We start from the raw sequence: 14,831 nt of genomic DNA, 5'->3' as shown, positions 1-14,831 counted from the left end.
TAGTTACACATTTCCCTGTGACTGAGCGGATCAGTCATTCATAAAGAAAGAATATTTCATGATTATTTAGAAGTAATTTGATCATCTTAGAAACATAATGCACTGTTGTAGAAAACTGTTTAGTCAGACTAGAGAATGGAAAAGGTTCTGTTGGGCTGTTTTATATAAATCTGGTGCCCTGGTCAGCAATGGCAATACTTATGCTATATAATGATGTTGTGTGGATGGTATGTGTTGGTTATTTTGCACAATATTGCAGTGTTGTCGCGCTGTGTATTTTACACCATTTATAAAGGGTATAAAAGTATTGATTAGGTGCTAAATATTGGTATCTTTTACACTGTGCATTACATACTTTAGGGCCAGAATTAATTGGGCATAATTCACTTTGTAATTCCCTACTTAAAGGAAATCTACCACTCAATGAAAGTAAAAATACACTAAAAATACAAACGGTGCTCCGGGCTGCTAATTATTCACGGGGTTTTTATGATAGATGTGGATCTTCTATCATACACCAGCACATAAGTCCCGACATATGATGAATATTTCCCATTGTTCATACCTCTAATTAAATCCGACAAAGCAGTGAGTGCATTTAATAATCTTGCTCTTGGTTTTTTATTTTGACTAGTGAAGTATAATGAAGAAAATAACTAAAATTCCTCCGATAATTATGCATTACATACCAAATTTGACATAATTTTGAAATGATTCCCTATGACACTTACAATTATGTGGTTTTTCAAGTTTGGTAGGTGCAGCAGAAACATATAAGTACCACCGCACGATCACTGCAGTTGCCTAAGTTTGATCATGGGGGAACACATAATATTCTTGCTCTTGATATCATGTGCATATACATCAGGATGGATGCTTACAAATGTGACTACAAACATAACAACAACCCAAAAAACAACAACAACACAAGAAGCAACAGCCTCAGAAACAGCAGTCCCAGAAACAACAATTCCAGAAACAATAATCCCAGATGTGACCATCTCAGATCTGCCATTTTCAAGTCCTGGTGGTAAGTATGACAACGCTAAATTAATCTATTTCCGTTTAACCTATGTGGCTGCAAGCATATACAAGGATGTCTTATCATTTTACAGCTATTGTAGTTTATTCTTATATAATTTTCAACTCTTATAAAGTGAAATCAAAAACCCAACAACCCCAAAGTTTCCTATTTTTCATTGTAATATGATGACTCATAGAGCAGGTGAGAATGGGAATGGTAAAATGGTTGTGCCAGCATTGTTTTTTTGTTTAAAGGACATCTATCACCAAGATGAAGGATTGTAAACCTAGCCCACTTACATACTTGTGTGGCCCGCCTCTGGCAGTACATGTTCTTCTTTTAGCTTCTTAATCCATTGTTTTTATAAGAAAAGGTTTTAAAAATTATGCAAATGAACCTGAGGTGCTCCAGGCCCCAGCCCCTCAGGTGCTTTTGCATAATTTTTAAAACCTTTTTTCCTAAAAACAAGGGTTTAAAAAGCTTAAAGAAGAGTAGATCCTCACACAGGGAGCCCAAACCAGCATATCAGTGTGCTTGGTTTACAATCCTTCATCCTGGTGGTAGATGTCCTTTAACATGAAAATCCATGAAGTTAAGTAAAGATTTTTGAACTTTTTTTCTTCCGTTTTTTCAGGAGAGACATTTTTTAACTTTGATGATAACTGATGATATTTGATTTTATGTAACTTTTTTTTATACATTTGGGAATTAGAATTGTGTACATATTGCTTTGGAATGCCTAATAGGTAGATGCCTGTTTTTGCATTAGAATGCCAGCTGTATATTTCATATGGAACCACCTGTAGATGGCACTAGTACAACTTTTGTCTCTGCTGATTGGATGTACGGTCGTGTCAAAGTGCTTGTCCACTTTCAGCAAATACTTGATATGGTTTGTGTTAGGAAAAGTTATACAATTTTCTAATAAACTTTCTGTATCAATTCCTCATAGTTTTCTAAATATCTACTTGCTGTCCCCCTATGGGAAGCTTTTATGTTTACTTCCAGTTGATGGAAATCTGTCCATGGTCACACCGGTGCATGGCTCATTATGTCACACAGTTCTGTGATACTAACGAACAGATACTAACGAACTGTGTGACCAATGACAGGTTTACATTGACTGGAAGTAAACATAAAAGCTTCCCATAGGATGACAGCAAGCAGAGATCTAGAAAACTATGAGGAATTGATACAGAACGTTTATTGGAAAATTGTATAACTTTTCCTTACACAAACCATATCAATTATTTGCTGAAGGTGGACAACCCCTTTAACTCCAGTGAAATATCAAGACTCACAGACTAGTAGAATACTAACATCAAAAATTTTCTTAAAAGTCAACATTGGATCCATCATATGACAATTGTTGTATGTCAGTGATTACGTATTTGTAGCATGTAATACAATTTACAAATTATTCCCGGATTGATGAATGGCGCTATTTGCTTTGCGGCCATACATACGTCCCCCATAGGCTGGCAATGGGCACATGTTCTATCTTTCCCCGTGTCACAGTGCCATGCATCGCTATGGAGAGGAGAGGGGTCACCCCTCCTCCTCTCCATGGCGCCAAACGCATGCCCGTCTGTTTGAAAACAAAACCAATCCTCACGCAGTCCATATGGAGATAAAAAGACACAGAAGGCAGATATGAAACAAATCCATATAATATAGAAACCAAAAGGGCTAAGTGAAGGGGTTATTTGGTGTCAATTGTTATGAGCCCTGTTTATACTGTATGTATTCCATTTAGGAGATTCTATCCTTATGCGTTTCTTTTTATTTTCAGGTTATTATATTGTGGACGGCTCTTACAATGTCTCCTGCAATGATAGAGCTACAGGTACCAATAAGATCTGATAAAAGAATTTGTAAATATTTAAAAAAGTTGTAGTGTTGCAATGAGTAGTGTTCAGTGGACCCAAACCGCAAGGTTTTTCTTCTTTAGAAGTTCAGGGGTGGATTTGGCTCAATTCCCTCTGCGATGAGCCTCCCCAAAATAGTGCCATGCAGCTTGCGTGTCCGCAGAAGAATTTAAAAAGTTAACAACTGTGAATGGTTCCGACACAGGGCCTTACAATTCAGTCATTAAAATTTGGGTGCGGACGACTATATGTTTTGAAAAGTTACTTAGAGAGAATATTATAAAGGTAACCATTCATCACATTTTATACAAATACGCCTAGTGGCGGGTTCCCATAGAGCCTTATTAAGTAACTGACAGCCTTCTTTTAGCTAAAAATGGTTTCCCTCACATCTCCATAAAGTCAGAGTCTGATATCCAGGGATATCTAGAGCGACTGGTGGCGTGTGACCAGGGTGACATCATCGCAGGTCCTGAAGCCTCCTAACATTAGCTAACTGTGGCCTATGCACATATTTGACCAGATGGACTTCTAATCCTCTTCATGTGGTCAGATATGTGCATGGTGTACAGTTTGCTATTGTTAGGAGGCTAAAGTACCTGCAATGATGTCACCCCGGTCACACGACATTACTGCTGCGTGATGAGAAAGCATGGTGAGAAGCTACTGGATTCAGCCCGAGAAGGCCACAGACACCAGGACTCACTATAGATATCCCTGGATACCAGGTAAAATTATAAAGTGGATTTAGGGGGATCTGAAGGGAACGAATTTTAGCAAAAAAAAAGGATTGTCACTTAGTTAATAGGGCTCTATAGGGACCTGTCACTAGCTGTCTTTGTGAAAAATGTGGTGACAGGTTCCCTTTAAAAACTTTGACTCACAGCTTAAAGGCTCCTTCAGCATAGTGTATGGGACATTGTCATTATCATCCCATCGAGGACTAAAGGAACATAAGCTAAGACTTTGCTCAGTTAAAGGGGTTATCCGGGTTTTAAAAATTACTTATGGCCGGGCTGGGGAGGGCTAGTTAAACATAATAAACATGTACTTACCTCGTCCGGCGCCGCTGATGTCCCGCGCCGAGGTCCCTTCGATCCGTGCCCCTGTTTGTTTACAGGGGCACGGTAGCCGCGCACAGGGAGCTTCGGGTCCGCGATGTGGCCGGCTCCTCCCATCCGTCCCTATCTCTCAGCGTTGTAAGCGCTGGGAGATGGTGTCGGATGGGAGCTTCCGGACGGCCGGAAGCTCCCTGTGCGCACTTGTAATGAAACCGGCGCACAGAGACGACCGGCCGTGGCACGGGACATCGGCAGCACCGGACGAGGTAAGTAGATGTTTATTGTCTTTAAATAGCCCTCCCCAGCCCGGCCATAAGAAATTTTTTAAACCCGGATAACCCCTTTAAGAATTTGCTCGAAGGGCATAGCTGTAATATTTTCTACATTTGGGTGTGGATGAAGTATTGCAGGTACAATGTATGTATTGACAATGTCTCAATCCTTGTTTTTTTTTTACTATTAAATACATTCTATAATAAATCACTGTATTTCCAGATTTCCCCTCATTTACTCTGGTCATGGACACAACTGGCTCAATGTATTCCTATCTATATGAGATTCAAAACATTTTCAGGATTCTTGCCACTCGTCTGGAAGCCTCTTCTGCTAATGTGACAAGACAATACGTGCTAATGGAATTTAATGATCCAAGTAAGATTATGCCATATTTTTGATAAATTAATAGAAAGGGGGTCATTTCTAAAGTGGGTTCAAGGGTGTAGAAAAAGGAGTAAACCATTGATCTCCATATTTTTAACCTACATTTTCACAAAACAGTTTTGGGAACATGGGGGAGATTTATCAGAAGAGCCTGAAAGCAGAACTTTTCTAGTTGCCAATGGTAACCAATCAGAGCTCGGCTTTCATCTCCCCACAGCTGTGTAGAAAACTAAAGGTGAACTCTGAATGGTTACCATGGGCAACTAGAACAGTTTTACCTTAGACACTTCTGATAAATGTTCCCCATGGTGTCTTTGCTCGTCACTACCTTGAAGAGATTTGCAAACTCTCTACTGGAGTTCTCTAGTGAGGCGTGCAGCTCATTTATTGTGAGGCCTGCAAGATGGACGTGAAAAACTGAGCTCTCCCGTAGCACATGCTTTGTTGTTCTATGCACCCTTGATGAATGGTAGAAGTATGTTTTTGCCTTGGATGTAAAGTTTGTCTTTTGCATGGGACTATATAGAAGCCATATTCTTCTGCAGAGTAATGGGATAAACTGGAGATTCATGCGCAATCGCCAGTTAAAAATCACATGACCCACCATCTGCGGCCATTTTATGGTCAGGAATGGCTGATAAGGTAAAAGACAGGAGGCGGATCTCAAGAAAGCGGATCAGAACTATTAACAGATACATAATGGTAAATTACCTAATATCCTGCCCCCCCCCCCACACACACACGTAACACACACATTGCAAAAAACATGAGGTAAAGTGTACAATCTCTTTAAAGGGGTTGTCCGAGAGTTATGAAAAAAACAAAAGGAGGAGGGGGCTGCTTAAAAAAATAAAGATGCACTTACCTTCCGACGCCCTCCGAGTGTCCCGCGTTGCTGTCGCTCCGGTCCACGTGCCATGTAAACAAACATGTCCCCCGGAGCAGTGCTGGATTCAGCTTCTGTCCGGACTCGAAAACCATCTGGCCCACATACACAGTGCTGTGAATAGGGACGGGTGGGCATGGTCGGCCACGGCCAGCCGGAAGCTGAGTCCAGCTCTGTTCTGGCGGTCATGTTTGTTTACATGGTGCGCGGACCTGAGCGACAGCAGCGCAGGACACCCGGAGGGCGTGGGAAGGTAAGTACATCTTTATTTTTTTAAGCAACCCCCTCAGGGTCACCTTTTGTTTTTTTCATAACTCTCGGACAACCCTTTTAAGCAAAAACTCATGGTCATTCATGGAGCCATGCAGAAATAGCTGCCAGGAGACAGCTGGACCAATGGGAAGCAAAGAGATCTGTACAAATATGTTACCACTTGTCATTTTACAGACAACTTAAAAAACGCTATGCAATATTTATTCCTATTAATAGGTTTTCTGTCGCTAAGTGGTGTCCTCTCTCATTTCCTATACCAGTGATGGCGAACCTTTTGGAGACAGAGTGCCCAAAGTACAACCAAAAGCCACTTACATGTTGCAAAGTGCCAACATGACAATGTAAGCAGTAAATTATTGATCCCTGCTGTATCAAGTTTTAATCGTATTGGTGTCCTGAGTTCCCCAAATACAATAGAAAGATGATGGAGAACTTGGATTCAGGGTCCCCTGAAGAGGAACAATCAGGGTTCCCAGAGCAGGCGCTCCAACAATAACGTCTGTCCACACTTTCTTGTTCCTCCTGTAGCCCTGGCAGCCTAGGATGTTGCTTTGAAATGGCGCCGAGCATCGCACGTCCTGGGCTGTATTGGACCTCATGAGTAAGCCCTGAGTCCTTTCTGGCAAACTCTTTGTTGGGGTTAAGGCCTGGGTGCCCACAGAAAGGGCTCCGAGTGCCACCTCTTGCACCCGTGCCATAGGTTCGCCACCACTTTCCCATACTAATTTCAGGATGATGATGCATCATTTGGCCCTGTTAGTTGATTATAATATAAGCAGTAGCCCGTGGCCCAAGCCATGGCCACCCAAACATCTGTTCCTGCTCTCAATGCACATGTACACAAGAGCCATTTCAGGACCTGTTAAAGTACTCCAAAGGTCCTGAAACCACAGATTGACAGCAGGCATTGGGGACACATCCTTCGTTCTCAAAAAGATTCTAGTGCCACATTTAGGAAGTGATTTTCAGACTTGTAGGAGCTACAAAATTCATACAGCTCAGAGCCCATGGCACTCTTAATCCGCCCCTGTCTGGCCCATCCATAGTATTTTTAGTTACAGAATGGAGTCCAGAGGTTTTGCTTAGACACAATCAGTGATTTCCAAAACTGTCAGAGAAAAATGAAAAAAAAAACATTTGGTCAACTTAATTAAAACTTAACTTTTATCGAGTTACATGAAATCAACTGTCAAATTGACTCAACACTAATGATAAAACTCATTGGTGGCTCGCTTCACTTTCCACTATAGTGGCAACGATGTTTAATAATCAGATCCCTATGAGGGGCCTCATACAAAATGAAAGATGAGACCCTTTTCTTTGAAAATATGGGGGTCCGAAGTGACACTCCCCCTGAAGCCTCTAAAAGCCTCATCTCAGGCAAAATATGACTCTTCTCGGCTCATTTTCACATGACTTTAGACAAGTTTTTTTTTTATTGCTAAACGGGTGATATTTAACATAAAAGAGGGAATTAAAGAAAGGACATTTAATACCCTACCTGAGAGGGCTGGTAGTTTAATGGGGTAAAATCTTGTGACATGTTCCCTCTAAAGGTAATGACTAATAATTTCACAATATGATCTTTTTTGTTTCCAGGTGTTGGACCCCTTCGTGTTACCTGCTCCTCTACTGAGTTTTTCAATGCCCTTTATTCCCTCTATGCCCATGACGGGGGTGATTGCCCAGAATACGCGATGGAGGGACTACTGAGAGCTCTGAAAGCCAGTCCTTATGGTTCATTTGTTGTGTTAGTAACAGATGCATCAGCCAAGGACAGTAATAACACCGATACAGTCAACCAAATATTCTCCCTAATAGATTCCTTGAATGTTAGGGTAAGTTTTACAGAGTATCCAGGATATCACTGTCATACATAAAAAGGGTTTGCCTATGAAAGAACATCCTCAAAACGTAATACATTAGTGATGCTAATGCAACATCTCACGTTGGGGCCTATTTTTTGTGGCTTTGGGGAGCTTGATCCCTAGGTACCCAAGTGACTTGCTGAGCACGGCCAAGCCTATTCTTTATGGTCACGGTGCTGGGTACCAGCAAACCGAGTCCTGGCAGGTGAAAGGTACAAGAAATGGAGGTAGAGACTGAAGATGTAGGTTTCTTCCTGGGGCAACCCTTCTGTAGATGTAGGGATCCCTGGTGTTGGTGAGTGGGGCACCGTTGATGATAACAGCCTGGGACAGGGATCACTCAGAGGCAGGGTTTTTAAAATATTCCATTTACAGTTCGTTTATTGGAACTCGGCAATGGCCTCATCAGCAGCAACTTCAACTGAATAGAGGTGGCTGGTTGGATATAGTTCCACAGGAGATGCTGACAGCCTGGTAAAGGTAGCTTCAGGCTGGAGAGGATAGTTGTCTGCCTCAGCAGCAGGATAATGCAGACTCCTGAAGGCGGATGTCTGCTTAGGCCTGGTCTCCGGACAGGCCAGGTGTGTCAGGGCAGCGTGTCACAGCCACAGGTGTTTCCATGAAGCACTGTAGGAAAAGACCTGAAACTTTAACTTTCCAGCCACAAGGGTTTTTAAAACTTCCATTGTGGGGTGGCAAGCTTATTATCCAACCAGCACTCTCCTTGCATTGTATCAGTAACAGTACATCTGATTGGTCTTTTTGAACACTTTAGCTCCCCCTTGAGCTGATCAAGCTCTAGAGAAAACCCTACTGCATGGAGAGGGATTTGATTTAGCAAAACTAGATTTAACCATTAACTTTTAATCCCTTCTTTGCAATTTTACTCTTTTTACTTTTTTTTGCTGCTTTTGCTCCTAGTGTTGTATTAGCAGTATGAATGTAAAATCCAGCCTTTTGGGTGGGCACTAAATGATCCCTCTGTGCTATGCTAATTCACATCCTTCTATCCACCTGTCGCTGTGTGCGGGAGAATGTGCTTAGATCATCAGGGTACAGGGTTTAGCTAAACTATTAATTAGCTTCTGAAGATACTAATAATATCTGACACATAGAAAAGAGAGATGAGACAGATCAGAGTCATGAGATGGATGTAAGATCCCTAAAAACAAACGTATCTCTTCTGCTTCACCTAATTGCGAAAACACACACTCAGCACTATTTAAAAGGTTTATTTTAATACAAAAGTATATAAAGAGGTAAATATCAAAAGATTATACTCACAACACTGTCAACTTTCATTGATGAGCTCCGGCACACAAAATCTTCACGGGCTTATCAACTTACAACACTGTCCAGCATCATTGATGACCTTCCGGCAGGTAGGGGTCTTCACGGACTATCACTAAGCAGTAGAATGACAGGTATTGACAGGTATCATCAGGTCTTGAGGCGTCCCACAATTACCCAAGCAGTATAGCATCAGTCAATAGCTAGCTCTCAATTCTCTCAAATCTCTACCGCTAGGTGATAGTACGGAAGTTTTATACCCCATGTCTGTGCGTCACCAAACTATATGGAAAAACATATGTATGCACATGTTTTCTCTCATTATTCTCCTAATGGTATAGTTTCCCATGAAAGTGGCCAGTTTTCATTGGAAAGCATCCCAGGAGAAGAGCGCATCCCAAAAGATAGGCGCATCCCAGCAGGTGTGTAATGCCTAACAGAGTGCCAAATAAGGATAAGAATATGTCAAACTTAATGAGAATAAAAATGTCAAATATAATGAGGATCAAAATATGTTGATTTGGGTTCATTCACAGTTGAAATAAGGTTACATGAACTGTCTTTTATCTCAAGAGCAGCCATGTTGTATCTTCGACTCCATTTTGGTTTTCCATTACATTCCACCCTAGACAGGTCAGGTCACCTTATATGCACCATAAGCTACCTTTATATGTTGGCGCCTAGTGGGTTTGAACATAGCACATAAGGATGGAATGCATTGGAGACAACAGCAACTTATAATTAGGAGAGCTATTATGCAAATTATAATTCCGACAATTTTTCGGAGATATCCAAAATCCGGTAGGAAGGCTAATAGCCAATCCCACCACCCTTGATTTACATCTTGTTTTATATGGGTGATCATTTCACACAGTTGCTGTAATTTACCATGAACATCTTCTGAATGGTCAGATAAATTAAAGCAACACAGTCCTGCAAAACTTTCACATCCGTGACCGTGTTTGAGTAACAGGTAATCTATAGCGGTTCTATTTTGTAATATAGCCTTCTTATATGCATGTAAATCTAGCAAAACATCCTCTATAATAGCACTAGTAATATTTATATTTCTTATCATAAAGCAAGCCATGTGTGCTAGTGTTCTTTGATTATCTACGGCTAAGCCGGGCACTCCTACAGCCAAACTTATATATTCTGCTGCTGACAGGAGGGTTACATCATAATAACAGTCTTCGGGCAGTTGTATATGCTCTCTTTCTCAGAGCATGTTCAGGTGGTATACATAAGGCACGCTCAGGTGGTGGAGGGACCATAGTTACAGTAAACCAGGATAATGCACATAGACCTCCGGTCACATTGGCAGGTAAATAAGTATAACTGTTATTGCTACAAGCTAAAACCCAACCTGGGGGCAGGGGTACATGTGAGTCTAATGATGGGACAGTCATTGTTCTGTTACACTGCATTCGCCGTCCGGCTCTTAGAAGGTGACAATCCTTGTCAGTCCTATCACAAATTTTCGGCAAACTTTTCTGTACCACTGCCTTTAGTGCGGTGTGTGCATTTGTGAATTCATTTTGTTCAGCGCTTTGTCCCTGCTCATCAGTGTGTTCTGGTGTTTGTTCTGGGGGTTGTGCAGGGGAGTGCTGAAAAAATGTATTACAAGCTGGAATGTGTGTTTTGTCACATGTAAATTCAAAGCATAGTTCTGCATCAGTTATAGCCCCAGTTGATATTTTGATCATATTTTCTTCTAAATCACTGTAAGTGGGGCAGTTTAAACAAGCGTAATAAGGACTTATCCAGTCCGCATGCATAAGTAAATCATTGTCCGTTAATTCTGTATCATTTAACTGTATGCGTAACAGTTGAGTCCATACTGCAACAGGAGTTGGTACAGCGACCAAACAAGTTTCCAGGATATTGCTGGTATATACATTTTTCAGGCAAAAGTCTGTCACATTCAGTACTCGAGCTAGGTACAGCCACATGTTCTCCTTCGTTCTCCATAGATCTCTCTCCCACTCTTGCTCCTCGACTTAGGTTGTTCTCGGACCAGCTGGGGGCTTGATAGGGCAATAAGTCCACAATAGCACCACCACAAGACATCCAATGAGGATTAGCGGGATCCAAACCTAATAGGAGATAGAAATTACTCACATTAGTACACATTATTGGCTGGGGTGTACCGATACTGAGTTGCACCAGGTGCCATGGTAACCAGCACATTATCAGTGACTTTTGCAATTACTTCAGCCGGTGTGAGAGGACCTTGGGCTGTTTTACACATACTTTGCTCCATCTGAGTGTCCAAAACCTCCAGGACCTTATACAGTCAGGAGTGTAGGAGCCTCTCCTTTAGATAGGGTGATTTTTGGTATGACAAGACTAGCAATTATTCTATCTTCTCTCCCTCCTGAATTCTCAATGCTTCTATAAAATCACACTAATTTCACCTCAGTAATCAACATCCATTACCTCATTACTTACCTGTACACCACGTAAACTCAAGCTGGATTGTCCCAGGATTATATCTTGAGTTCCCCTGGGATTCTGAATTACTTCACATGGATTGTTTTTGTAGCTCTAGGGATTTCAACAAGTTTCATGTTTAATTTTCCTATCACAACTGGATTAACTTTCACAAATTTTACTTCAAAAGAAAACGTCCTGTCATGCAGCTGCATTCCAAATGTCTATATCTATAATGCATTCAGGGACAGGGACTAGAACAATTAACAATACTACAATACATTTTTGACAGGAATGTTCCCTATTTTTAGCCTGATTTTTACTCAAGTGCATATGATTTTCTGATACCAAGCACTGTAATAGTCACTTTTTGCCCAGAGTGTTTGCTTGGATTTCCATAAATAAGTGTAGCCTCTGCCCCGTATCTACTTATGCAAATACATTTCAATAATTGTTGTGTCTTTAATCAATTAGCAAATTTACATGGGGTCAGGCATTCTACACTTCTACACCGTGGGCTTGGCTAATCTGTCAGTCATATAACTCCTGGGAAGAATTTTCCCAAAACAACTCCTTCTTTCTCTTGAGCTTTGTAATCGGATAACAGTGCCTTCACTTCTTTAACCCCTTAAGGACGGAGGGTTTTCCGGCTCATTTCTCGCTCTCCAACTTCAAAAATCCATAACTTTTTCATTTTTACGTGTACAGACCTGTGTGAGGGCTTATTTTGTGCGTAACAAATTTTACTTTCCTGTAATGTTATTTATTTTAACATGCCGTGTACTGCGAAGCTGAAAAAAAATTCCAAATGTGGAAAAATTGAAAAAAAACCGCACGTGCGCAACGTTCTTGTGGGCTCAGTTTTTACGACTTTCACTCTTCGCTCCAAATAATACACCTACTTTATTCTTTGGTTCGGTGCGATCGCGGTGATACCAAATTTATATAGGTTTTATTGTGTTTTAATACATTTTCAAAAATTAAACGAATGTGTACAAAAAAGAAAAAAAATTTTTTGCCATCTTCTGACGCTAATAACTTTTTCATACTTTGGCGCACGGAGATGTGTGAGGTGTCATTTTTTGCGAAATAAGGCGACATTTTCATTGCTACCATTTTGAGGTCTGTGCGACATTTTGATCATTTTTTATTTCATTTTTTATGTTATGTAAAAAGGTGTAAAAGTCGCATTTCGGACATTTGGGTGCCATTTCCCGCCTCGGAGGTCACCGCCGCCTGTAACCGTTTTTATATTTTGATAGATCAGGCATTTTGGGACGCGGTGATACTTAATATGTTTGTGATTTTTACTGTTTATTATGTTTTATATCCGTTCTAGGGAAAGGGGGGTGATTTGAACTTTTAATATTTTATTAATTTTTTTTATTTTTTAAACTTTTTTTTTTATTTTTTTTTCACTATCTTTTAGACCATCTAGGGTACATTAACCCTAGATGGTCAGATCGCTGCTACCATATACTGCAATACTTCTGTATTGCAATATATGGCATTTTTGCAGCACATTCATTACAATGAGCCACTGGCTCATTGTAACGAATCTGCAGCTGCCAGATAGCCTCGTGTCAAAAGAAGACACGAGGCTACCATGGCAACCGATCGCCGCCCCCCGATGACGTTCGGGGGCGTGGCGATCGGAAAAAAGATGGCGGCGCCCGCGCGCCGCCGTCTTTTAAACGCCGCCGGCGACTTTGCCGGCGGCGTTGAAGGGGTTAATAGCCGCGATCGGTGCAAGCACCGACCGCGGTTATTAGCGGTGGGGGTTTTGTGCAATATGCAAAAACCCCCACCTCTGTATGAAGAGGACTCAGCCCGTGAGCCCTCTTCATACAGCCCTTATACCTCTGCGCCGTAGAGCTACGGCGCAGAGCGTTAAGGGGTTAAACAAGTTAGTGGCTGGGGCATAATTTAGACAAGTTGTTTGCTCTTTTCTGATAACTGGTTTGGCAATTATCTGTGGAGGGTCTATGATTGTATCAGAGGGATCTTCCCAATCATCATTCCCCTTTGAATCACCTGAGTCGTCCTGATCCATAGAAAAGAACACTGAGGCATCAAGTTGGGAAGGGTTACAATCAATCCCAACACAAAAAACTGTCAAAACCACCCTGTGCTGCTTTATCTTCCTTCGCCGCTTTCTGTATTTATATCGGGCTTCCCTTACAAATGCCTCTTCTGCCACATTTTTAAACAGAAACACTTTGTCAGCCAACATCTGCTGCTGATATCTATGCATAGTTTCCTGAGACTGTAGGGTTAACAGCGGCTGTTCTAATTCACTGACAAGATTCTGTAAAAGCATTTTCTCCTCATGCTGCTGCCTGCATTCTGGAATCAAAATCCACACATTGCCTTCACTGATCTGCACTTTTTCTAAACACTGTACAACATCTATTGGGCTATAATTAGTTAACTGTTCCTTCCAGTTTTCACTTAATCCAATAGTTAAAGTTGAGTAAGGAGCCTGCTCCCAACCCGAAATACACTTAAACATTTTACTCATGATCATTTTCTTAATTCTATAAATAGAAATCCTGCCGCATCTACGCCAAAAATGTATTACAAAGAGTGACAGGTTCTATGGATTTCGTGTTATAGAATAAGAAAAATGACACAGTCAACAATATTTAAAAGGTTTATTTTAATACAAAAGTATATAAAGAGGTAAATATCAAAAGATTATACTCACAACACTGTCAACTTTCATTGATGAGCTCCGGCACACAAAATCTTCACGGGCTTATCAACCTACAACTCTGTCCAGCATCATTGATGACCTTCCGGCAGGTTGGGGTCTTCACGGACTATCACCAAGCAGTAGAATGACAGGTATTGACAGGTATCATCAGGTCTTGAGGCGTCCCACAATTACCCAAGCAGTATAGCATCAGGCAATAGCTAGCTCTCAATCCTCTCAAATCTCTACCGCTAGGTGATAGTACGGAAGTTTTATACCCCATGTCTGTGCGTCACCAAACTATATGGAAAAACATATGTATGCACATGTTTTCTCTCATTATTCTCCTAATGGTATAGTTTCCCATGAAAGTGGCCAGTTTTCATTGGAAAGCATCCCAGGAGATGAGCGCATCCCAAAAGATAGGCGCACCCCAGCAGGTGTGTAATGCCTAACAGAGTGCCAAATAAGGATAAGAATATGTCAAACTTAATGAGAATAAAAATGTCAAATATAATGAGGATCAAAATATGTTGATTTGGGTTCATTCACAGTTGAAATAAGGTTACATGAACTGTCTTTTATCTCAAGAGCAGCCATGTTGTATCTTCGACTCCATTTTGGTTTTCCATTACAACCACAAAGTAAGACCTGCCCGATCATAGTCAGGACTGAGTTTATGATTGTACTCTATGCCAACAAAAACACACAACTGATAGAGGCAGTGGGAGGGATGGGAAACAAAAGAGCGCATATATCATGCAGTATATTTA

The 14,831-nt window shown here is 41.1% G+C and overlaps 1 protein-coding gene and 1 long non-coding RNA gene across 2 annotated transcripts in view; one reads left to right on the top strand and one right to left on the bottom strand.

Moving 5' to 3' along the window:
- The first annotated feature begins 813 nt into the window (after nucleotides 1–813).
- LOC140075107 (uromodulin-like) overlaps nucleotides 814–14,831 on the top strand; it is a 35,135-nt gene continuing 21,117 nt past the window's right edge. The window contains exons 1-4 of the mRNA XM_072120611.1: nucleotides 814–1,030; nucleotides 2,817–2,870; nucleotides 4,449–4,604; nucleotides 7,372–7,610. Coding sequence (XP_071976712.1) covers nucleotides 817–1,030; nucleotides 2,817–2,870; nucleotides 4,449–4,604; nucleotides 7,372–7,610 — 663 coding nt within the window. The 5' untranslated portion in view covers nucleotides 814–816. The remainder of the gene's footprint in view (nucleotides 1,031–2,816; nucleotides 2,871–4,448; nucleotides 4,605–7,371; nucleotides 7,611–14,831) is intronic.
- LOC140075110 (uncharacterized) lies at nucleotides 8,907–14,285 on the bottom strand. The gene is made up of 3 exons (XR_011849349.1): nucleotides 14,071–14,285; nucleotides 11,382–11,477; nucleotides 8,907–11,026 (listed from the first exon to the last, which is right to left on the bottom strand). It is a non-coding gene; the product is annotated as an uncharacterized lncRNA (long non-coding RNA).

The sequence above is a fragment of the Engystomops pustulosus genome, chromosome 8 (assembly GCF_040894005.1).
Source record: "Engystomops pustulosus chromosome 8, aEngPut4.maternal, whole genome shotgun sequence".
NCBI lineage: Eukaryota > Metazoa > Chordata > Amphibia > Anura > Leptodactylidae > Engystomops > Engystomops pustulosus.
This window is presented reverse-complemented; position numbering and strand designations above follow the sequence as displayed.